General features: G+C 55.1%; 2 protein-coding genes across 5 annotated transcripts in view; one reads left to right on the forward strand and one right to left on the reverse strand.

Annotated features, from left to right (window-relative positions):
• Window positions 1-4,065, forward strand: part of GAS6 (growth arrest specific 6) — a 47,977-nt gene extending 43,912 nt beyond the window's left edge. Inside the window, exons 13-15 of the mRNA XM_024578859.4 lie at window positions 806-978; window positions 2,225-2,453; window positions 3,511-4,065. Of these exons, the coding sequence (XP_024434627.2) occupies window positions 806-978; window positions 2,225-2,453; window positions 3,511-3,665 (557 nt within the window). The 3' untranslated portion in view covers window positions 3,666-4,065. The remainder of the gene's footprint in view (window positions 1-805; window positions 979-2,224; window positions 2,454-3,510) is intronic.
• A 6,350-nt stretch (window positions 4,066-10,415) lies between these two features.
• Window positions 10,416-23,339, reverse strand: part of TMEM255B (transmembrane protein 255B) — a 43,300-nt gene continuing 30,376 nt past the window's right edge. For 3 of the 4 annotated variants that reach the window (XM_045186693.2, XM_045186694.2, XM_024578975.3), the window contains 5 exons: window positions 22,981-23,061; window positions 20,206-20,291; window positions 18,575-18,734; window positions 14,622-14,765; window positions 10,416-11,084 (listed from right to left, as the gene is read on the reverse strand). In XM_045186693.2, the coding sequence (XP_045042628.2) occupies window positions 10,917-11,084; window positions 14,622-14,765; window positions 18,575-18,734; window positions 20,206-20,291; window positions 22,981-23,061 (639 nt within the window). In that variant the 3' untranslated portion in view covers window positions 10,416-10,916. Of the gene's footprint in view, window positions 11,085-12,987; window positions 13,089-14,621; window positions 14,766-18,574; window positions 18,735-20,205; window positions 20,292-22,980; window positions 23,062-23,339 lie in introns of those variants that run through there. The other variant, XM_045186695.2, reaches the window with a different exon arrangement.

Consider the following 23,339-nt stretch of genomic DNA (forward strand, 5'->3'; position numbering starts at 1 on the left):
AGGATGCAGCCCTTTCTACCCAAAAGTGGTATTGGGGGCTGTTTGTGTTAAAATATATACATATTATATACACATTTCATTTAGATACATTATATATGATATATCATATCACTCACATATGAGTATACATATAAATAAAAAAATCACTCCACTGAGGGATTAGAGTAGTAAAAAAAATCGCAACTCAGAATATAAAATTGTATATGGTCTGTTGAAACGATGCTAGCGGCAGCTTCTATTTGCGTTGCTTTTAAACTATTGATTCGAAGTACTTCCAACCCTGTAGAACTGCCTGAAAGCCACAAGTGAGACGTGGTGCGATGGAGGGCTACGAAGCTCCAGGGCGTTCCGCAGAAAGATCTTAGTCCTGCAAGAGAAGAAGTGAGGGGGCCCAGGCGCGGGGGATGCCCACAGACCATGTGGCACACCGGCACTTGCGGTCTCAGCGGGTCTGAGTGTCTGGTCCGATGGTCACTCACGGGGGCATTTGGGAGCTCAGGGTGCTGGCATGGCCAGGAAGGAAGCAGCTGTCCTCGGGTGGCCCCAGTGCCTTTTGACTGTGGGTGGAGCCTGAACAAGGGCCCAGGTTGTCCTGTGCTTCCCAGCTACAGGCGCTGTGGGCTCAGGCAGCGAAGGCTTCTTAAAAGCTGGACATTGAGTGATTGTTCAGCTTCCCACCTGCATCTGCAGCCAGGCCAGCGTTTCTGCTGCCCAGGGCCGGGCTGGGAGCTGTTGCTGGTGCGTTCTGCTCACTCCCGTCTCTCCCTCGTTTGTATGGCCTCTTTATGCGCCGCCTTCTTCGCAGCACGGACATCTCCGGACGTCGGGACTGAAACTACCTGGGAAATAGAGGTGGTGGCTCGGATCCGCCCCGCCACCGACACAGGGGTGCTGTTTGCACTGGTGGGTGATAACCACGCTGTCGCCCTCTCTGTGGCCCTAGTCGACTACCACTCCACCAAGAAGCTCAAAAAACAGGTACCATGTGCTATCCTGCCTGAGGGTGGAGGGGCTGCCCCAGCATCCAGCAATCAGCCTTTGGGCCTGTCCACCCTCAGGGCCCCAGCAGCCCTTCCTGGGGTCAGGTCATTCAGTACCTGCCTCGGGAAGTTCTGTCCCATCCCCACACATCTCTTAGCAGAGTCTAACCAGCCAAGCTAGGCTTGGGGACATGGTTGACACAGGTCACCTGACACCATTATATGTCCTCGCTGTTGTAGGCTGGGGAAGCCAGGGGCCTTCGAGGCAGTTGCACAGTGGGGTGACTTTCCCGCCTACACAGTTGGCCAGCTCAGTGGTTTAGAACTGTTTGAATTAGTTGTTCACCTTTAAGTCAGATGACTTCACTCCCAAAATCAGGTTCCCATTTTCTCTTGAAAAGTGAGTTGTACAGCCTGGACCCCCTGAGAACGCCGTTCCCTGGATGACAGAGGCAGAGCCCTGAGTACAGTTAGACATCTAGACACGGCCTGCCCCGTCCACTTCAACGCAGTCCCCACCTCTCCCACTGTCTCCTGACTCGAGTCAACTGTCTCTGGTCTTTGGGCTGACTCTTTTCTTAGAGAACAGCTGAGAGGCACTGGAAATAGATTTTATTCTCTTGCCTTTGTCCAGAGTGGGAAAAGGGGCTGACCCAGAGGGGTATGTGTTCACCAAGCCAGCCTGTCCTCAAGGCAGTCAAGCTCTTCTGCTGACCAGGACGAGGCATGATCCAGTTCGGTTTAGAGCCAGACTCACTCACCACCCCCAAGGCACGGGTCCCTCTCGCACCAGTGCCCGGCATTTGGAATGAGCAGCTGGGGTGACCACCCAGGCCCGGAGAGGAGAGGGCAGCACCGCTGGTGCTGCAGGGAGCTTCTGCTCTGGGTTCTTGGGTTGTCAGCGAGCGATTGTGGCCTCTGTCACACAGTCTCTGCTCTGTTATCAGCGTGTGTTTCTGGCCCATGGTGTCAGAGGCGTGTGTGTGCTGCCCAGCGTGAGCAACCCAGGCTACAGGGCCCGGCTGCCTGCTGGGGTGTTTTTGTTTGTTGCCTGCTCTTGCTGCTCTGTGTCGGTGGCCTCCTGTGATACCCCCTGGCCCACAGGAGACCCCCACTGTCCAGGAAGGCTCGGGGCACGGGAGAGACCAGCAGGCCTCTAGCCCAGAACAGGGCATACAAAGGGGTAAGTTGCAGGGCTGCACCGCCCTCCCCCCTGCGTGCTCAGGTGTGCTTCTCCCCTGCAGCTGGTCGTCTTGGCTGTGGAGAATGTCACCCTGGCCCTGATGGAGATCAAGGTCTGTGACAGCCAAGAGCACGTGGTGACCATCTCCATGCAGAAGGGCGGAGCCACCCTGGTGGTTGACGGCACCAAAGGCCAGAGTGAAGTGGGCCCTGCAGAGCTGCAAGAGAGGCTGGCCGTCCTCGGGAGGCACCTGCAGGGCTCTGTGCTCACCTTCGTCGGGGGACTGCCAGGTAGGGCTCCCTGCGGGCTGCACGCCTGGAGGTGGGCGCAGTGGCTGTCCTGCCCATCCCCAACTCACTCACCCCAGACTGAACCTGGGACTCTCCATACTGGGATGGGCTCTTGTTTTACAGCAGAGAAAACAGGCAGGTTTGTTGTCTGGCACTGTGCTGCCTTTGTGTTTGTCAGCACCAGCTTAGCAGCTCAGAGTTGAGGTTGAGAACATGCTCTCCGGGAGCAAGCATTGGCCTGAACCCGCCCCCCACCCCTCTACGTCTTCCAGGAGCACCCAGCTGAGCATGCGCCATACAGTGGCTCTGGCCCAGACCCACCGGGAGGCCCAGCTGCTGGGGCCAGGCTGGAATCAGGCGCCCCAGGGCCCCGGGCCTGCCTTCCTCCCTGAGCCCAGGTGCCCAGCTGCTGCAGCCGTTAACAGAGTAGCCACCAGCTCCTCCTGAGTCCGGGGAGGGCCAGCGTGCAGCTGCCTCCTACAAACGGGCGGGAAGTGTTTCTCGCCACAGGGAGGGTGTCCTTGCCCGTGTTGCCTGTCACGAGCCGAGCGGTCAGGGCAACAAGGTGAAAAGGCAGGCGAGGGCCAGGTGCTGTTACGTAAGCCAGTCTCCGTCTGCGCCCCTGGCATGGCGCAGGTTTTCACTTGCTTCAGAGAGCGGGCTTTCTGCCTTGGCTACCAGACACAAACCTCATTGAGTCTCAACAAACAAAGCTTTGAAGAGGGTGAGAGGGCCGGGGAGCCCCGCAGCATGGATGATTCAGCGGGGCCAAGAAGAAGATAATATTTATTTAACTGGCATGACTATCTGTGTACTTCCTTGGGGGGTGAAGGGAAGTTTCTCACCAAAGCCTGACTGGCAGCTGTTTAGTGCTTGCCTATTGGCATGTAGCCAAGCCGGGATGGCTGTGTTCTGGAAGCAATGGAAATAGTGCCCTTGAGGAGAAAGGCCAGCGATGGAGAGGTACCCACGGTGCCAGGGAGCACTGTGGCGGGGGACGCCAGGGTGGGGAGCCCAGCCTCCTAAGACGGTGTTTGTTCTTTCCCCCCTGGCCCAGATGTGCCGGTGACCTCAGTGCCAGTCACAGCTTTCTACCGCGGCTGCATGACGCTGGAGGTCAACCAGAAGGCGCTGGACCTGGACGAGGCCGCCTACAAACACAGCGACATCACATCACACTCCTGTCCCCCGGTCAAGCAGGCCACCCCCTAGACTGACCACTGCTGCAAAACAAGAGGCCACACAGCACTCCTCACACTTTCTCTCCGAAACGAGCAGGAAGGGAAGGTGTCAGGCACCCCAGCCCGCCCCGCGTGAGCTGCTCCCGAAACACTGAATCCTCGCAAGCTGAGTTCTCTTGAGACCTTTCTTTACCTTGTAAAATATGTGTAAATAGTTGAGAAGACTAATGTTAATAACCCAGAAACACCCCGAGCCCCGAGGCGTCCTGCGTGAGGCTGGGCTCTGGGGAGCCAGCCTGAGGGTGGAGGCGGGAGGTCTGCGCACGCCAGAGGGGACCCAGGAACATAATTCTCTGTTATTTTTTATTACCAAATGCTTCTTTCTGACCTAAAGATACGGGAAAATAAAATATTTACAGAAACCTTTTTAATTCCGTGTCCGCAGTCCCTGCTCTTTGCGTCTGCAGTGCTCCACTGCGCAGGGTGAAGAGAGAGAAGGGAGGGCTCACTCCATGGGGCCGAGGCCGAGGGGGCCTGTGCCCAGACGCCACTTCTGCCCGCTCCTGGGCATCTCCCCGGTGCTGACCTGCGCCCCTAGTGCCCGTGGAGCCGCCCCTCTGCGAGACACGAGCCCACTTACTCAGGAGGAGGTCCACTGGCCCCGACGCCCCTCCTCAGTGGGGCGGTGGCAGGTGAACGACAGCGTGTTCTCCCTGGACGCACCCTTCTCCCCTCACCCCGAGTTTTCTCTGAGAGGCTGTTAGCAGAGCTGCAATGACACCTGGTCTGGCGTCGGGTGCACCTGACTCAGGAGACTGGTCCCGCTGAGGCTCCGGTGGGCCTCAACTCCTGGTCTACAGATTGGGGGGGCCGGGTAGGCGGCCCTCACGCTCTGACCCCAGGAGGGTAGGGGGCAATGGCGACACTGGCTGCATGAAAATGCATTCGGGGCTGGGAGCCACCAGAACCAGCAGAGGACTCAGAGGCCCGTGGTCCTGATGGGGAGAGCGAGACCCAAGGCCAAAGTTACCATGGGTGCGGGACACGTCTGTTCTGTGCCTGACGTGACTGTCAGGGAGGGGCCACGTGCCCCACAGCCCTGGGGCCACTGCGGCTGCTGTTCAGGCAGAGGGTCCCAGAGAAGTTTGTGGCATCGGGAGGGGGCTGTACTTGACACCTGAATAGTTCTTCTAAGGTGGAGATTGATTGATTGATTTATAAAATACCAAACCACAGTGTGTATGGTCTGAGGCAGTCCGGCAGGTTTGGGTTATGTTTACTTTCAGATGTTGTTCCTCAGATGGCAGCAAACTGTTCCATAGCTTCGCACTTCACCATTATGGGGTTAATCCCTAAAAGCTACACTCACCGAACGCAGAAACGGGCAGTTGAGGTTTCTTTGTCTTTGTGTCCTCCTGGCTGCTGAACATATGTATAAGTCACAACTTGACTCAGAGATAAGCAGGTTTGGAAGGGAGGATAGAAGCCTGAAGAATCCACCCACAGCTAAATAATGACTGTGTGAAGGCAGCGTGGCTGCGGCACCGCTAAAGGAGGAGGAAGTCCCCCTAGACATCTGAATAGAGGGGAATGGCCTCAAAGACTGCGTCAGAGGCCCCTGCCTGGTTGGATTGGCAAGGTGGAATGACCCCAAATGTGGCCCTGTCGGAGGAAGCAACCCTCCCTTTGCACCAGATGGTCGGCACACCCTTGAAGGCGCAGGGGTCCCATGACACTGGGAAGAACCGGCAATCACCAACACCCATCAAGAGGACCTCCTGAGCCAAGCTCCCCTCAAAGGTGACCGGACCGAGGCATGGAAGGTACAAACTGTGTCGTTGGGGCTCCTGCTGGCTCAAACCCACTTTTCTGCTCCCTGCCCATTCTACAACCCCATGTACATGTCCAGGCACCCCGTCCCCCACCAGAAGCACGGTGCAGCTCGCTCAGGCTGGGCAGGCTGTGTCCTTTCTGCTGCTGTTCCTCCCAAACTTCAAGCAGCATCTGGGTGGAAGTTTTGTTGGCTCATGGCTTCAGAAAACTAGTCTAAGAGGTTCTTCAGGTAATTTTCCAAAACGGTGCATGAAAACAAGAGATGCAGGAAAAGTTTTGGTGCCGCATAGAGTGTATCAGGCAGCCCCTGAGCTGTTGCCACCAACTGTGTCCTCGTCCAGTATCCATCGCCAGCCAAGGTCCTGTGTGGGAGGGTGGTCCTCACCCAGCCTCTTCTCATGGCTCTGTGGGCCTCCCCACTCTCGGTCTGTGACTGAAGTGTGCCGGCTCACACTATAAGTGGACCGCAAACCCAGGCTCCTTGTGCTGGCTCTGGGATGGGCAGGTAGCCTGGTTGGGCCAAGCTGGTCAGGCCAGGGCTTGGAGCTGTAGGATGTAGCCTCAGGCTGTCCATGAGGGCCCAGTTCCTGGGGACTCTCATGTTGACCAGGAGGACCCAGGCAGGAACGCCCTCTGCTCAATAAGAACATCTTGCCCAATCCCGATGGCCCCCCAGAGCCAGCTGAGCACAGCCGAGGAGCACAGCTCTACTCCTGCGGCCCACCATGGGGCCTCATACAGCTGTAGGAGCCCAGGGCCGCTCGATCTGTTTATCGACACTGTCACTGCAGCATTCCCCACGGTGCTCTCTGTTTTTTGTTCACTGTGGAGGCGGCTCTGGAATGTTCTTGAGGAATGCTCCCCTGGCTGGCTAGGAGTCTCCTCCCATCAGCCCTAATTCCCTCAAGAAGATCAGAACGGCTGAGAACAGGAAGGACACGCTGAGCCCTGGGAATGGACACTCTGGAAGCCCCACAGAGAAACACATACAACAGGGGCCAGCATCTCAGAGGCTTTCTGACACCTCGGGTTCACCTTCTGTCCAGGGAGAGCTAGGCACACGTCTGCTTCCTGGTTTGAGTTAGACTTCCATTGGATGCCAGAGGTTATTCTAACTCTACAGTCAAGAAAAAGCTTATAGCAAGTACAGAGCCAAATGCTGCAATACGTCCCCCAGCTGTGCCAGCTGGGTTGGCGTCCTTGCCACTGTCCAGTCTGGGCAGGGCCTGTGATAGAGAGCTCCATGCCTTCCAAGTGTGGGCTACGGAGGAGGAGCTGGGAGGATTCTGAGTGTGCACCATGGTGTAGAGCCTGGAGGATTCCCAGTGTGCTCCATGGATTTGGAGCTGGAAGGATTCTGACTGTGGGCTACGGAGGAGGAGCTGGGAGGATTCTGATGCGCACCCTGGGGATAGAGCTGGGAGGACTCTAGTATGAACTGTGGAGGAGGAGAGCAGATGATTTGATTTGGCGTGTGGAGACTGAGAAATGGATTATGCTATTGGCACATTTATTGTCTGCGTTTATTTCAGGGTGTTTTCAAAGAGAGGAGCAGTCATAATCTTGTCTATTTTCGTTCTTTGTGGTCATTTATAGGGTACTATTGATCGAGAATGCCTTTTTGTGTGGAGGTCTGTTCCATACATTTGGGTCATGTAGGAGCACCCCTGCCGGCTACACGCTAGGTATCATTCGGACACCCCCCCCCCCCACAACACACATATACTTGACGATCAAAGACGTCTTCAGACGCCGTCAGATGTCTCCTGGGTACAAAATCATTGCTGTTGAAAACCACCGCATTAAAGAAAAGGAAATTTGACCGCTACCTGATGTAACACAGAGAGTTAACTATGGGCAGGGTATATATGTAGTCTAACAGTAATCTGTAAAGCATTTAGAAGATAATGTATAACTATAGCCTGTGGGCCCCATGTGATCTTCTCTTGTCTTTGTTAATAAAGCTTTATTGGCACACAGTCATATCCAGTAATTTACTGTGACCTACATCTTCTTACGTACTAAGATGGCAGAGTTAAGTAGTTGCTATGCACCTACTACCCTCAAAACCTACAATACTGTCTGGCCCTTTACAGAAAAACTGTACTGACCCCTATGATAGGAGAATATTTTCAGGACCTAGAATAGAGAACTGTTTCTTAAATAAAACACAAAATGCTCTAACGGTAAAGGAAAAGATTTTAAAATTGGGCCATGGTAAAAGCAACAACTTCAAGAAGCGCAAAGGCGGAGGACTGATGCTACCTGTCTTCTAGACTTACAGTGCAGCTTGGTGTTGCCGAGAGAAGAGATAAATCGATCCATGGAACAGAATAGAAAGTCCAGAAACAGACACGCATAAATACAGCCAACTGACCTTTGACAAAGGCACAGAGACAATACAATGGACCAAAACCAGTCTTTTTAAACAAGTGGAACTAGAACGACTGGACATCCATCCACAAGCAAAAAAAAAAAAAAAAAAAAAAAATCTACACAGATCTTACACTCTTGACAAAAATTAACTCAAAATGGATCACAGACCTAAATGTAAAAAAAACCCCATAAAACTCCTAGAAGACAACATAGAAGAAAATCTAGATGACCTTGGATGTGGCAATGGCTTTGTAGATACATCACAGGCATAAGCCATGAAAGAAAGAACCGATGAGGTGGACTTCATTAAAGTTAAAACTTCTGCTCTGCAAAAGTCGTTGTCAAGGGAACGCTGCACCCATCAGCAGCCTTCCTGACACATCCCGCCCCACCAGACTCCAGCCCAGGCACCCTGAGCCCCCACTGTCATCTGCAAACAGGAATGAGGCAGGGTAAACTCAGCAGAAGACCCGTCTGAGGGGGGTGCCCATCAGAGCTTTGGGTCCAGGTCCTATGGAGCATCAAGACTCAGGCAGAGCCAGGTCAGGGTCCACGGTAGCAAGGCAAAGGCTTTGGCAGAGATGATCCCCTCCTACACTGGGGAATGGCACCCAGACCATACTGCAGGCTGGGCGTGGCCAGTGCCATGTGCCAGGGGTGGAGAAGCTATCCCTGGAGACCAGGGGACCAAGTGTGAGTGCATGCAGGAGGTGGGGCAGATGGCCTGGGGACTGGGGAACAGGTATAGGCACATGCAGCATGTAGAAGGTGGGGGAGGTGGCCTGGGAGCCAACCCCAGACTGGAAGTTGAATTGTTCACATTCTTTGTGGCTGGGGCAAGGGATAAAGACATTTTTGTGGGCAAGAGCAAAATTGTTGGCCTCGGAGCTTAATACTTTTTATCAATCTTGGCTCTAGGCTAGATTAAAAGATTTTGCAGGACAGACAGAAGTGGGTTTGGGCGACGCTGTGCGAACAGTCTGGGGAAACACTGACGCCGCTGCATGTCTCTGACCCTGGGTCATGTGTGGGGGATGAAGGCTGTCCCTGTGTTCTCTGGCACCCGGCTGTCCTCTGGGGTTGGTGACCAGTTGGCACAGGTCCAGTTGGCACAGGCTGGCTGCCAGCTCTGCAACTCAGCTTCTCTGCTGTTAGCACCCAGGACGTCAGGGACCCTGATGAAGCTCGAGCCCCGCCCACAGGGGGGTGGCCCTCCTCCTGCTGCAGGCCCAGCAGGTGCTCTTTACACTCTCAGGATTCCTGCAGCCAAACTCTCTCCCCTGCCCAGTGCTCCTGGAATAAGAAACCCCCAAACGGGTTCAGCGTCTTAGATTGCAAAGACCTCCTGGCTCAGTTGAACAGTTTGGTTCTTAAACTCCAGGCAAGAGTGTCGCTCTTTGAGGTCCTTGCTATGTGACCCCAGACACATCAGCCACAGGGGAGGTGGGGTGGTGCTGCCACCTTATTATCATTAATGACATTCAGTCGTGTGTATTGGACCCAGGGTCAGATAGATGGCCTGCTCCCAAGCTCTGACACTGCATGGGTCTGACTGTGGTGGCCTCACTTCCTACTCTCCACAGTCTCAACTAATAAAAGAAATTTTCCTATTAACAAGAAAGCGCCATCTTTCCCGTTTAGATGAAACCCAGAGGGTGGGCACCTCCTGTCTGACAGGAAGTAGGGGACCCCATCCCTGTCCTGTGGAGGCCAGTGCTATGTGGGGCCACTGTCATTTCAGGTTCTCCTGTAAAACACTAGGGTGGGTGAGTCTGAGTTTAACAAAACAGTGCCCACGTTAACTAAGGACGGCTCACCGGCCCAGCGACCGGGCCTTTCTCTTCCCGGTCTGTACTCAGTACCCTTCCCAAGGTCAGTTAGCCAGACTCCGGGTCCTGGCTCACCCCATGTTTGCTGTGTTCTAGGTGTGTTGCTTCCTTATTTGAATGTGTGTGTTTACCTTCTTTAGAGGAAGCTTTCCGTATGCTCAGAAAATTAAACATGAGGCATTTCTATGCAGGTGAGACTATTTTGTCTGTCAGACAGAATTGCGTCCTCAGCCAGCAGCCAGCAGGGGGGAGCAGGAGACCATGTCTTCTTAAAACGCTCCTTTCCCTCCCTCACCTTCCTCCTCTCCCCTCTTCCCCTCCCTTACTCTTTCCCCCAATGGTCCAGGACTGTCATTTAGGGGCTCTGGCCTATCACTCAACCAGGATTTCTGACCATTTCCAAGGCTGTGCCCACCTACTGCCTCAGGTGTGTCTGGCAGCAGGTGGGTACACACTGGGCCCTCGGTCTGTGATAGGCAGAGCTGTACCCCAGGCTCTCTGGCCAAAGGGCCTCAGAAGCCGCCCACTCTAGTGGGGCAAACGTACAGGCTGCCCTGTAGAGCAGACCAGTGGCCCCACTCCACGGATGACAGGTGGAAGCCCAGAAGCCTTAAATAGGAAACACGCAGCCTCAGGTAACAAAACCCTCTCTAGGTGTGATGGCAGATTTGTAAATGACAACACACACACAGACCACGGTCGACGCACGGGCCTTAGAAACAACACTTTATGTTTGAGCCAGAGCGCCTTTTCGTTCAAGCAAGTAAATGCCAGGAGAACAAGCACTGGAGTGGAGACCCTGCCCCTTCTCGGGGGCCCACAGAAATATGTAAACATTTAACACATTTCCTTTAAAAACAATGGCTATCCCAGGTCATATCCCCTTTCCAAAATAATAATAACTAACTAATTAGGAGGAAATAAAAATTTGTAGGCAAATAAAACTTGGTGTTATGTAAGTGGTGAGAGTTAGAAATTTCAGCTGTTTGGTGTCTGGTTTACATGCTGGGCTCAGCGACCAAGCAGAGGTGCCACCCGGGCCTGGGTCACCTGGGGCTCCGTCCTCACCACTAGTCCTGGCCTCTCCTTGCCTGGATGTGCCCAGGAGGGGACAGAGGGCACATACTTCAGAAACCTTCTCCTGATGTCTCTAGGAGGCTGGCCACAGAAGCTGGCTTTGCAGAGGCTGCTTTGTTTTTTAACAAATCAGAAGAGAAGTTATTTTTCAGTCTGCCCTGTCTGTGTCACGGTGCGTAGGGGGGAGGCTTCTCCCCAGGGAGGAAAGGGGCTGGAGCATAGAGAGGCGGGGCGTTGGGCGGGAGCCCGAAGCTGGAGCTGGACTGGGACGGAGGCTGCGTGTCCTCGGACAGAGAGAGGTCAGTGGAGGGCGAGGCTGGGAAGCTGCTGGACGGCTGCAAGTGAACAGAAAAGGCTTCCTCAGTCAGTGGAGAGGGCTGGCCACACATGCAGTCCACACAGAGTACCCCTCAAAGAGCCCACCTGGGCGCAGGCTCCCCCCCTGACCCAGGGTCAACCGCCTTCTAGCGGGAACACTCCGTGACCACAGTGTGTTCTCAGGGAGGCCAGAGGGAGGGCCTGAGGCTGCCCAGCTGGGGCCTCCTTTGCACAAACTCTGCTCCAGCAGCCGCCTGTGGAAACACCCAGCTGTGGAATCCTCAGACTTCCCAGGCCTTCCTGCCTGCTCTGTGTGAGTCTTGACTTCCCAGGGGGCGGCCTTGTACCAGTCTGACACCAGGACACGCAGAAGTGCAAGCACGTCCGAGAAGAAAGCTGCCCAGCTCATTTGGGGACTGCTGGGTTCAACCAAGGGAAAAACCAAGAGCTCAGCATTTTCTCCCAGTGTGACGGTTAATTTTGTGTCATCTTGGCCAGCCTCGGTGCCCAGATGTTTGGATGTTGCTGTGAAGGTATCTTGTAGATGAGATTAACATTAAAATTGGTAGACTTTGAGTAAAGCAGATCACTCTACATGATGTCGGTGAGCCTCATCCAAGCAATATTGAAGGCCTTAACAGAACCGGACTGAGGTTTCTGGGGAAGAGGGGGTTTTCCCACCAGACTGACCTTGGACTCAAAACTGCAAGACCCATTCTTCCCTGGGTCTCCCGCCCTGTAGGTCTTAGACGCCTTTGCTCTATCCCCGTCTCTCGCTTTCTGTGTGTGTCTGGCCCATGTCTATGCCTGAGTCTGTGTACGCACATCCACCCTGCGGGTTCTGTTTCTCTCCAGCACCCTGACATAGACTCAAGTAAGTGGTTCTGAGAAGAAAAATCTTTTTCCAGGTTTTTTCCACCTGCTGACAAACCTCTTAAACTTTTTTCTTTTTTTTTAAGTTCTAAGAGTTGCAAACACCTACTTAAAATCAATATTTAAATAAATAAAGCAAACAGTCCCTTCTGCGGAACACACAGGGAGAGCATATGAGGGCTCCCATCCCCCGGCAGTGCGGGGCAGCCTTCGCTCTCTGCCCGCCAGGCCCCCGTGCCCCAAGGAGACTAGCCTGTCTGCCTTGCCTCTTCCTGGAGCCCCGCCCACTGAGGAGGCCCAGCAGCCCCAGCACCTCGGGATTCTGAAACAAGGATTCCCTTACAAGCTGTACCTGAAGCCAAGAATGTCACCTCCCTCAAGGTCAACAGCCTGGGCTTTCTGGATCGGACAGCCCAGGGCCCCTGCCCAGCTTTCTTTCTTTCTTTCTCTCAAATTCATGCTTCCTTTGAACACAGGGACAAAGCAAAGCTCTAGAGAACCTTCTCTCAGGTCTGCTGGAAGCTTCCAGATTCTACTCTGTAAGTCTCCACTCAGTTCTTCATTAGAAATGAGCACCCGAGCGAACCACAGCATAAGCCACCCCAGACCACAGAATAACCCACCAAGAACCAGGGAGTAAAGCAGAAGGACCCATGAAGGAAACCGCCCCACATCACAGAGTAAACTGCCAGGAACCACGGAGTAAATCACCACAAACCGCAGAGTAAACCACCACGAACCGGGGCGTAAAACACCAGACACTATAAACTACCCCGGCACACAGGGCCCTCCCAGGGACAGACTCTGCCTACACAGGAGCCCCCACCAGGGGGGTGGACAAGAATTCCCTTAATTAGAGGGTGTGAACTAAATCTCTGCTGTGTCCTTTGTTCACCAAAACTCATTGCCGCCAGCCCCTTCCCTGATTTTCCCGACCAGGCAACTGCCAGGAGCAAAGAAGATGGGCTCTCTTCAAAAATCTTTATTTGGGCCAACTGCTCCAAACAGTCCCCCGACAGCTGTCTCACTTCCTGCTGCTATGTGACTTTGCTGGTTTGTTGCTAATAACTCCAACTGGACGTTTAAGTATTCCCCTTCCTTCTCTGTTGGTCAGCAGAGACAGAAGCATCATTTCTGGTGTTTTTCTCCTAAGGAAACACAGGAACCTCATTGATTTGTCCTCTCCTCAAAATTTGATTATTGATGTAGATGTAATTATACCCCTGCATGTGCTGGTGATAATAGCTGGTTAGGCCATTGGGAGGGGAGCCCAGGCCTCCCCCAGGAGGGGGAAAGAGAGGGCACCTGCTGCTTGTGAAGAGCCAGAGGCCCCCAAAGGACGGAATATGATGCTGGAATGAAGTAGATCCGTTCGCCAGCACCGTGTTTTGGAGATGGAAGACCATCCGCCCACATCCTGCACTCCTCCAAGGAGCGCGTCTCCCGAGGGCACACGTCATACCTGCAAGAGCAGGACGCCCACGCAGCACCCCGCAGGCAGGCTCCAGACTTACCAAGAGCCCCGGCTGCGGCCCGCCTACCAGGGCCGTTTACCTGGTGCTGGTCCCCTCTACCCACAGGTGGAGATGCACATGCGGCTTCACAACAAATGATCAGGGTCTGAGTCCCCCAGCCCGTTTGCCCACAGCGCCCCTCCCGCCCGAGCACAGAAACACAATTCCTCCTGCGTTTGGATACTGTGGACTTCCTAGAACTTGGTGGTGGCTGGTCTTTTAATGATACAGGCAAGAGAATGTGTGCTAAGTCCATCTGGTTGCCCCCCCCCCAAATGGAAGCCGAACTGAGTTGTGGTTCTCATCTTTGCCCCCCTGAGGGCCCTGGGCAACATCTGGATACATTTTTTGTTGTCTCAACAGGGGCGGTACTAGAGGCTGGGGATGCTGCTCAACACCCCACAGCGCCCAGGGCAGCCCCACGCCTCAGAGCTATCTGGCCCCGGTGTCAACAGGGCCAGGGTTGGGGCCCTGGCCTGGAGTCCATAAGGTGACAGATTATCAGGGTCTGTTTCAACCAGATACTTCCTAGAATATAAAGGAATATAAAGAAGGAAAAGCCGAACCACAAATGGAAGAAAAAAGCAAACGCCACTCTACAAATAAGGTTTCGCCCCCACCAGACGTTCCTCTTCCCACAACCCCAAGGCCAACAGCGCTACTTCAGGGTGAATCTATGAAATCACCACTTTTGTGGGTACAGTGTGGTTGGACATTAGCCAATTCACATGGCTCCGCCTGAGTGACTTTGCTATGTTGCCGGGACCCAGGCACATGGTGTTATGTCCCCAGTTGCTCTGGCTGGGAAATTGCAGTGAACCTTTGTAGGACCAGGCTGTGGATTAGAAAAGGTCAGAATCCCGCAAGACACCAATGAGTGGGTCACCACGGCCACACCGAGCAAAGGGTGTCCAAACTACCAAATGGGGCTGTGGAACGTCTGTGGAGGGAGATGTGTGTGGATTTCCCGCCACGTCACCCTTCGGATTGTCCCCCTTTCCAGTCCGTGCACGCTCCGCCACGACATTACCTACATCGGGACAGGCGAAGCCCTAGTTCTTCCCTCAGCCCCAGCCCGGAACAAGTCCCGTCTGACCAGCACTGTCCTGCGTGGCTGCTGCCCGTGATGTGAGCACAGCGGCTTCAGGCAGGCAACGCTGGGCCTACCTGGAGAGGCAGAGGGTAGGACGAGCAGGTGGGGAGGGCCGCAGGTGCTGGGCAGAAGCCCGAGTAGGCCAGGATCTGCTGGGCAGGGTTGTAGAGGATCTGCGGAGGAGCAGATGGTCTGTAGGCCAGCTGGGACAGAGGGACCTGCCAGAGAGTGGAAATGCGTCAGCCAGCCCTCCCAGGGCCTGGACACCTTCAGCTGCAAGCAGCCCTCCAGGGAGCCCCACCTTCAAGTCAACACGAAGGTGAGGGCCTATCAAATCAGCCAGAGGGAGATGTTGTGAGTTCTCGGATCAATAGCTCTCAAATCCGAGCTAAACACCAAAAATGCAGGGCTTATTTTTGCTTCTTATTTTTTTATTTATTTGTCCCAGGGGCCCACCAAAATTCCAGGTTAGGCCTGGGCTCTCTTTGGTGCTCTTTTGAAAAAGCAGGAAAGCTGCTGGTCCCTCCTTTCCAGGTGCAGGCAGTGTCTCGGGCACCTCTCAGCACACCTCCGCCCCAGGGGGTGGACTCACTTCCAGACACTCGGAGGCGTGGTCGGGCTGGGCTTGCTTCCCGCAGGTGCCACCATAGATGACCACAGCCCAGGGATTTCTTCAGAGATGCAAATATTCCCAAGGCATCCCAAATTCCTCAGAGTTCATGCTTTGTTAGCTCTCTGGGAGGCTCTCATTCTCAGAAGGAGAACAGGACAAGGGCCCTGATTCTTAGCTGTCCCCCTGCACTCCAGAGAGGATGGGCCATAGGACAGACCCCTCCCCAGAAGGAAGCCAGTCACTCACATGGGGTGTTTAGGGGGTTCACAGACCAGATGTGTGCCCCTTCCTAAGAGGACAGAACCTGGATCCCATCCGACACGCATGGGACAGGCGCTGCCATGTCAGAGAGGGGCCGGGACAGCAGAAGTAGATTATCTGAAAACTCACCACCACCCCCTGAAGGTCCTGAGGAGTAGGGATGGGGAGACAAGGGAAGGCTGGAGCATGGAACCAGGCCCCGGAACTTCAGGACGGTACTAACCAGACAGGAAGGATGTGAGCCAATAGGAGACCGCCGTGGGAGATGAGAACTCACCCACAGCTGCCTGTTCCCAGCTCCCCACCGGGAGCTGAGGGGGGACCTTGGGGTCAGGGCAGGGGCAGTCACCTTGCTAACTCACCTCTCGCCTCCTGCCCTACCCCACCCAGGACCACCTTCTGTACATCCTGTGCTCAAACCTCCCCTCCACCAGCCCCCAGGAATACAGGCATCCCCCTAGAAGGAGAATGGATTACACAGTAACACTGATTCTTCTCCCTGCCAGGCCCAGCACGGGGGCCCTTCCAGCAGGAGCTTAGCACAAAGGTACTGCACCCCATTGCACTTAATTGAGGTAACAAGACTTGGGTAACTCTGAGGAGTGAACAGGGCAACTCAAAAACAGGGAGAGAGAAAGAATGGAAAACTCAGGGCAAAGCCTGCATGCCTGGCCATCTTGATGCCATATTCATGAACAGACACTGCTGAGCGCCAGCTGTATGCACTAGGCTGACCTAAGAGCTGTCCTGGCACAGCAGGAGCTGGGCCTTACAGAGGTCTGGGGGGAGCATCCTGGCCAGAGGAAACAGCTACAGCCGGAGGCCTGGAGGCTTGGGCTGAGGAGGGGTGATGGAGGTTGAAGGTCAAGGTTCACAAATGACCTCATGGGCCCAAAAGGAACCCACCTGGTCTTGCTCAGCATTTGTGCCATTTGGAGTTTAGGAAAGGATACAGGGGCGGGGGGGAAGGGGGGTTCTCCCATGAGGGAAGTAAACATTTGGCATGGGCAGGGAAGTGACAGGGGAGTGACAGAGAATGACAGCCACTCTGCGGGGGGCACTGGGAGGCCCGGCCCCACTTTGGCCCTGGTTCCCTGCATCTGCCTGGTCTTGCCCTGACCACTCACCCACCTTTCTGACCCCTGAGTGCCACTGTGTGGGTGGCCTGGAGGAGGCCCCAGCTGGGCCAACAGGACTGTCCGCCTGCATTGCTCCATGCTCCTGAGATGCAGTGCAGACCCCTCCTCCCCAGACGGGATTTAAACGACTATGTAGTAGGTGCTGTCATGTCACCAAGACACCAGCCTCAGGGGACCCTCCGCAGACTCCTCACGCTGGACAGAGGAAATGACTCTGGAACCCAGCTTGTGACAAGCATTGGTGACCTGCATTGTGAAGCCCTCATAGGCTGAGAGGGCACACACAGCTGCGGGCTGGTTAACGAAGGACCTTTGTCCCTTAAAGTAATTTTAAATTATAAAATCCATTAAACTTATAAGAGTATCTACTCAGTAGGTGTAAAATGTTAAGGAATCACCCTTTTTGCTTTGGGTTTGAGAAAGAGAATTGTCCAGATCAGAGTTTACACACTCGCTATGGTCTGCCGAGACCAGCGGCCCTCCTGGGCGTTGCTGTATTCCCAACAGGACACCCCAGCAACTGTATTATAAACCCTAATGAACACAGGGCCCCTCCCGGGAAAGCCGCCGGGCCGTCCAGACTGCCGTCCCAGCAAACTTCACCCAGGCTTGTGGGGGCGGTGAACTCTAACCAGACACACTGCGTATCTGAGTCCCAATCTAACCTTGCGCGTCTAGAAAACCTACCAAGAGAGAAACCTCTGCACTAGCTGCTGTTGAAAAAGCCCCTGTACTGAGGGTTTTCACAGAAGGCACCTGTGGGACCCTCTGTAGTACCCGGGTACCCTGGGAGAGCTGCAACACCCGCTGGAGACTTTCCTGAAGGCGTGGCAACTGGCGACTTTCCTCCTTGGAGGACGGTTGTCTTTTATGAGTTTAAAGATATCTTGTGACCCAGTCAGAGCTTGTAGAGGCCGTCCGCACCCTCCAGGGAGGAAGCCAGGAGAAAGGCTTGGTTCTGGGGGACACCAGGGTTTCCCATGCTACCTCAGGTTTTACCTAGGGAAACGAATCCTTCAGGGAAATCGCAGATCTCAGGAGGGCTCCAGGCCAAGCTACTAAAAATGGTCAATGACCAAAGTCTCCAGAATAACCCAGTAGCAAGAGATCACTGAGGAAGAGTTTTAGCTGTGGAAGCAGGTTTGGGTTCGGCCTACGAGGACTTGTCTGCATGCGCGTTTGCGCTGGCCTTAGAGTTAAAATCGGGTGGGTGGCTTCTCATCCCTGAGCTATTACATCCACGCCTTGGTGTTTGCAACTGGTGACCCTGGAGGGCTGTCCCTTCACCTGTGACACCTGTACAGATGAAGGGGGAGTTCTTGCGGTGATGCTACCTATACACCACGGGAGAATTTCTACTTTGAAACAAAAAAGTTCCCACTGGGAGAAGATTGGAGGGGGGAGATTTGCCAGCCCAGCCCCAGGCGTGAGCTGTTTCGCTGTGAAGAGAGAACCATGCTGAGGGCACTGCCCTGAGGGAGGGGCTCAGCTAGTGCCACCTTCCCCATGAGGCCCCTGCACTCACTGCCCTCCTAGGAGCTCTGACACTTGAGACCCACACTGGAAAGCACCCATTCTCCAGAGGTCTTACATCAGAGTCACCTAGGAGTTTGGGAGAATGCAGTCCCCAGCACCCCCGCCCCCGAGAGCTACTAAATCAGAGGCTCTGGTGATTCCACGTGAAGATGGGATGAGAGGTGGTGGAGACAGACACATCAAAGCGTCAAGTTCAGGTTCTCCCTCTCTGCAGCTGAACTTCCGTCTCCTGAGTGGGATCCTGGGTAGCACAAACCTCAGAGAGCGGAGGAGAGTGCTGGAATAGACTCTGCTCCCAGAAACGACCGTGAAGTCTTGCTGTCACTAAAATGTGTGGCGGGTGGTCTTCATGAGCCTCAGTTTCCCCATTTGTGAGGGAGGATAACGAGGCCACCGTGCACGCCTCCAAGGACATGGGCCCAAAGCCCTGGTCCATCTGGAGCACTGTCGCTGCCCAGCCCCAGGCGGCACTACTCACCATGTCCTTGAAGGCCCCCAGGACCGCTGCTGTGACGATGCCCAGGAACAGGCCCAGAACATTGAACACGGTGGAGGCCCAGAGCAGCCGGTAGAGGTGGAGCACGTCCTGACAGCCGCTCACGCCCACAAACTCGTAGTAGGTGGGAGAGTATTCAGTGCTGCACGGGGGGAGAAGATACCGTGTCACCCACGCCTGTGAGAAAGACCTTGCCACGTGACTGAGCAGGGCTGGGGCCAGGAGTCCCCACAGGACAAGCCATGGGTCTTTGTTCTCAAAGGCCCCGAGGGCCCTGTCGGTCATGCCTGGAGAGGCATCACCTGGCTGTACCCTGAAGCCGAGGCAGCAAGGCTCTCCCCAAGGAATCTGGGCATCTGTCTGGGGAAGGAGCCCAGGGCTCTGAGCAGAGAGGGTGGCCCCAGCACTGGGCCCACTCCTCAATCACTGGCCCTGCACAGGGCAGCCAGGGCCCGACTAGGTCAGCCCTCAGCAGGCAGGGCGCAAAGGCTGGTAGCTGCAGTCCCCTGACCCTACCACGCTGGCAGAGGGGCTTGTCCCGGCCCTCACCGCCGGGGCCTGCGATGGTCTGTCCAGGGAGGGCTCTGGACCACCGCCTCGTGGCCGTGAGCCAGTGGGCTGGCTGGGAAGCCTCTTCTTGGGGAACGGGGTGCAGCTTTACCCACTAGAATATTCAACAGTTCAGGGGAGAGGTCCCCCAGGAGCGAACATTAAACTTCCCACCAGCTTTAAGGTAAGCATTCAAGCTATTAACACAAACGTAAAAGACAATGGGGGAGGGTTTCGGGTCCGGCTTGGACCCTGCACTAACAACAAGTAAAAAGCCGATTCACACTGAAGAATCAATGACTCTTATTGGATCACAAGAGGGGAGGATGTAGGACAAACTGCTGCTCCCCAGATTGGAGAGACAGACGGGTGGACACAGGGAGCCCAGCTTTCTGGAGCAGAGACCCAGCAGTGGAACCACTGGGGGACCCAGAGGCGGGCAGAAAATGGACCTGTGGTGGATGACCCGCTGTGAGTAAGTCTGAGCGTTAAACCTGCCCCATGACTGGGTCCCCCGGAGTATTGTGAGAGTCACCTGCTGGAGCTCATCCAGGTTCCCACAGTAAATATCAGGAAAAAAATGCCCTCGGACTTCCAGCAGAGGGAGGGAAAGTATTCCAGAGTATTTGTTTTTCTTAACAAGGCCTGTCCTCAGAAGCAGGCTAACCAGAACCTAACCGGCTAGAGCATGATTGAGGGAAATACCCAGCTCCAGCCTCGCTTAGCCACCTGTCCCAGCTAAGGGGGGGAGAAAAAAACTGACAGCCGCTGGTGAAGCTCACAGTCCAGAGGCATAGGCTCACCAACAGAGACATAACCACAGGGCTTACAGAGCACTTCCCCGGCCCCTACTCACCCCATCACCAAGCCTTGGTTCTCTCATCCGTGGAATGGAGCTAGCGCCCATCCCTCACCTGAGTGCCTGAACACTAAGGAGATGATGTAGGCAAGTGCAGTGTCCCAGGACAGGGGAGAACAGAGGAGGGGGAGGAGGGAGGGATAGGATGAGGGGCTCTCAGCGGCGAGGGGGTGCTGTCCCCTGCTCCATTTCCCTCTGGACTCACCTATGGCAGTTGTAGAGGTCACAGCAATAGCAGGTGTTGCTCCTCACCTTCAGCTGGCACTTGCCATTCAGGGAGTGACAGGTGACCTGCAAGCAGAGAGACCTTGTCAGGTCTCAGGGACCTGTCACCCATGTGCCAGCTCATTCCACCCCACAGTGGGCAGGGCTGCACCTGGTCAGTCAGGCCGTTCTCCCTCCTCAGCCCACCTTTCCTGAGCTTCCTTGCCCTCCCCGTTCTGCGGGGTGCTGCGAGGTCGGGCTGCGGCGGGAGGAGTTACAGGGCCAGGCTCACTCGTGCCAGGGTGTCCAAGTGACAACAACTGATGGACAAGGACAGCGCTGTGCCTGCAGGCAGAGGCTCCTGCAGATAAGGACCCCTCCGGGCAGGGATTTCTGCAAGTGGGGATGCCTCCAGTTTGGGGGAACCTTCTCTAGGTAGGGTCCCTCTGGCCAGGGCCCTTCCTGACAACACAGAGAACAGCTGTCAGCAGCCTGACTTGACCGAGCCGGCCCCTGCGGAGCCCCTAACCCAGGCAGCGGCCGTCCCCCAGGCTACAAATGTTTGGAGGACATTTGATGTTTAAAAACAAAAAAGCAAGATTAGGGCCAAAACGGATGCCTTCCTCCTTCCGCCTGTGCTGTTCGATGTGGGGGCCTGAGCCGTGCCACCCACATTTAGGAGGTAAGCAGGGCAGAGACCAACCTGACTTCAGAAAAGAGGCAGTGACATCTGGGGAGAAGGAGCTTCTGAGGGAGGAGCATACACTGAGTGGTGGGCGGAGGTTCCAGCAAGCTCTCCAGGGCCTCTCTGCAGGAGCTGAGGGTGGCTCTGAGAGGCAGACCGGGGCAGACCACCCCCTAGAGATCCTCAGAGCCTCCCTGGGGACCCAGAGGGTTGGGAGGCTCAAGCAACGCCTTGGGCACGTGACCTTTCTTTTGAAGTTCTGTGTCTAATTTCTGGAAATCACCCAAAGTGGCAATGGGGCCCTCTGGAGCACTGAACAGGGTATGGGAAATAGACAGGGTGGAGACCAGAGGCAGGCCGGGGAGCCAGGAAGGTAGCCCCAGTGTGCCTCAGAGCCAGAATGAGACACTGGGACCGGGAGGTGTGACAGGTGACACTGGAAGACTGGCACGACAGCAGTCACGGGCAGGGACACGGAGCAAGGGCACAGCGTGGCTCTGAGCCAAGCAACCAGCTCGTGGGAAGGTCAGAGCCTCAGGGCGGGGAGCTGGGGGTCCAAAGGCCTGACCCTAACCAAAGGTATCTCCTGCTGGGAGGTGCTGCCCTCCTAGGAAGAGCGACAGCAGAGGACACCAGCCTAGAGCAGGGTCAGCCACCAGGGGCCTGGAGCGAAGCCTGGTCCACTGTCTGCTCTGCACAGCCACACTCATCTGTGTATGCGTCGCCCGTGGCTGCTCTGGCACTGGGGAGACAGAGGTGAGTGGCTGGGACAGAGAACACCTGGCTTGTGAACCCTAAAGTATTACTGACTCCTTGCGGAGAAGGTTGCTGGCCCCTGGTTTGAACCGTGTGGGCAGCTTCTTCCCCGTTATCTCTGGGGGAATTTTAAACACCTAGGTCCCCTGAAACCCTCTGCCTAGGACGGGACTCAGCATCAGGATCTGCTCCCGCTCCTGGGCTGATTTCTATGGGCAGTGTTTTGAGAACCCCAGCTGCAGGGGTGGAGGTGGGGCAGCCCCACACGTGGGTTTGTCGTCAGAAGGTGAAAACCCGGGTCAGGATGAGAACCTTGCTTGTCTATGATCCCAGAAGCAGAGTGAAAGTTGACCTTGACCTGGACTGAACACACCAGGGTGAGTAGGAAGGAAGGACAGGGCAGCACGAGGGCCTTTGGAGCGGTGAGGGTACATGTGGAGGGTCTGGAGAGCGTGACCCTCTGAGCAGGACAGGTTCCCAAGGCTCCCTCTGGCCAGGAGAAAGGCTGCGAGTACGAGGACCGGCCTTGGGAGAAGAAACCTGCCTCCTGCCTTGGAGAGAAGCAGCAAGGAGCCCCAGGCGCGCAGCAGAGCCCTGGCCTCAAAGCCACTCAGTGCCCCGTGCTGCAGCAACGCAGAACGCCCCTTCTCCTCCCATGGTTCATGGGGCACCCCAACCACCAGGCAGGACACGAACCACGGCGTTGGCTCTCCCATGTTCTCCTGTCTACTCCTGGCTACTCTGTCCTCCCCTTCTCTGACATTTGTACTCAGTTTGACAGGCTGTGTTTAGTTAAACCGGTAAGTCTACACAGCTGGAGTGAAACAGCCAGACAAAAGGAGCGACCTGCCCACCTGGGGTGGTCTGAGGGAGGATGGCCTGCCACGGCGCACTTTGTTACTCTTGGCACTTCACGCAGCTGGAAATAGAAATGGAATCACCCTGCTGACGTCCTTAGCCTGGGGGCAGTCAGGGAGTTTCTTGGCCAATGTAAGTGTAGTTTACTAGCTTTTTATTGTGGTGATTAAGTCAATTAAAAAAATGCTCATCGGATAAACCACAATGAACTGAACAAGTGAATTCTAGGACTGTCGTGTGTCAAAGAAGACAAGTCAGCAGCTGTGATTCTAAAATAAATACAAAACATTGAGATGTCAAAGCTAGCTCAACACAAAGCGTGAGCCACAAATGCCTCGCCACGGCACAGGGGGAGGACATGACAGGGAGAACTGTAAGAATCCAGATGCTCAGACTACGACTAGGGACACAGACAACAGTGTGGGAGCCACAGATGAGCAGAAGAAGCCGGAAACATCAGTTGGTACTCTCGCTTACCTCCGTCTGGTAGACATCGTGCAAGTACCCCACCCCACTGGAGTAAAACTGGCATCTTCCCGTGGTGAGCGGTCTTGTTTCCTAGACACAAACACACATGGAATGGTACAGTTTCATCTCTAAATCAGGAGTGGTCAGAGGCGATTTCAAACCTGTCTGCCAATGTCAGACCTCTCTAAAGGAGAGATGCCAAAAGCCAACTACAGCCTGCCAGATGGAGAGCCCGAAGCAGGAAATACCGCAGCTCATTCCAGAGCAGCCCAGCTCCTGCATCCAGGAGGCAGATGAGTAGAGTGCCCAGGGGAGCAGGCACCCTGTTCCTGAAGGCTGGACTGACGCGTCTCCTCTCATGGGTCAAC

Source organism: Desmodus rotundus, chromosome 13 (assembly GCF_022682495.2).
Source record: "Desmodus rotundus isolate HL8 chromosome 13, HLdesRot8A.1, whole genome shotgun sequence".
Taxonomy (NCBI): Eukaryota; Metazoa; Chordata; class Mammalia; order Chiroptera; family Phyllostomidae; genus Desmodus; species Desmodus rotundus.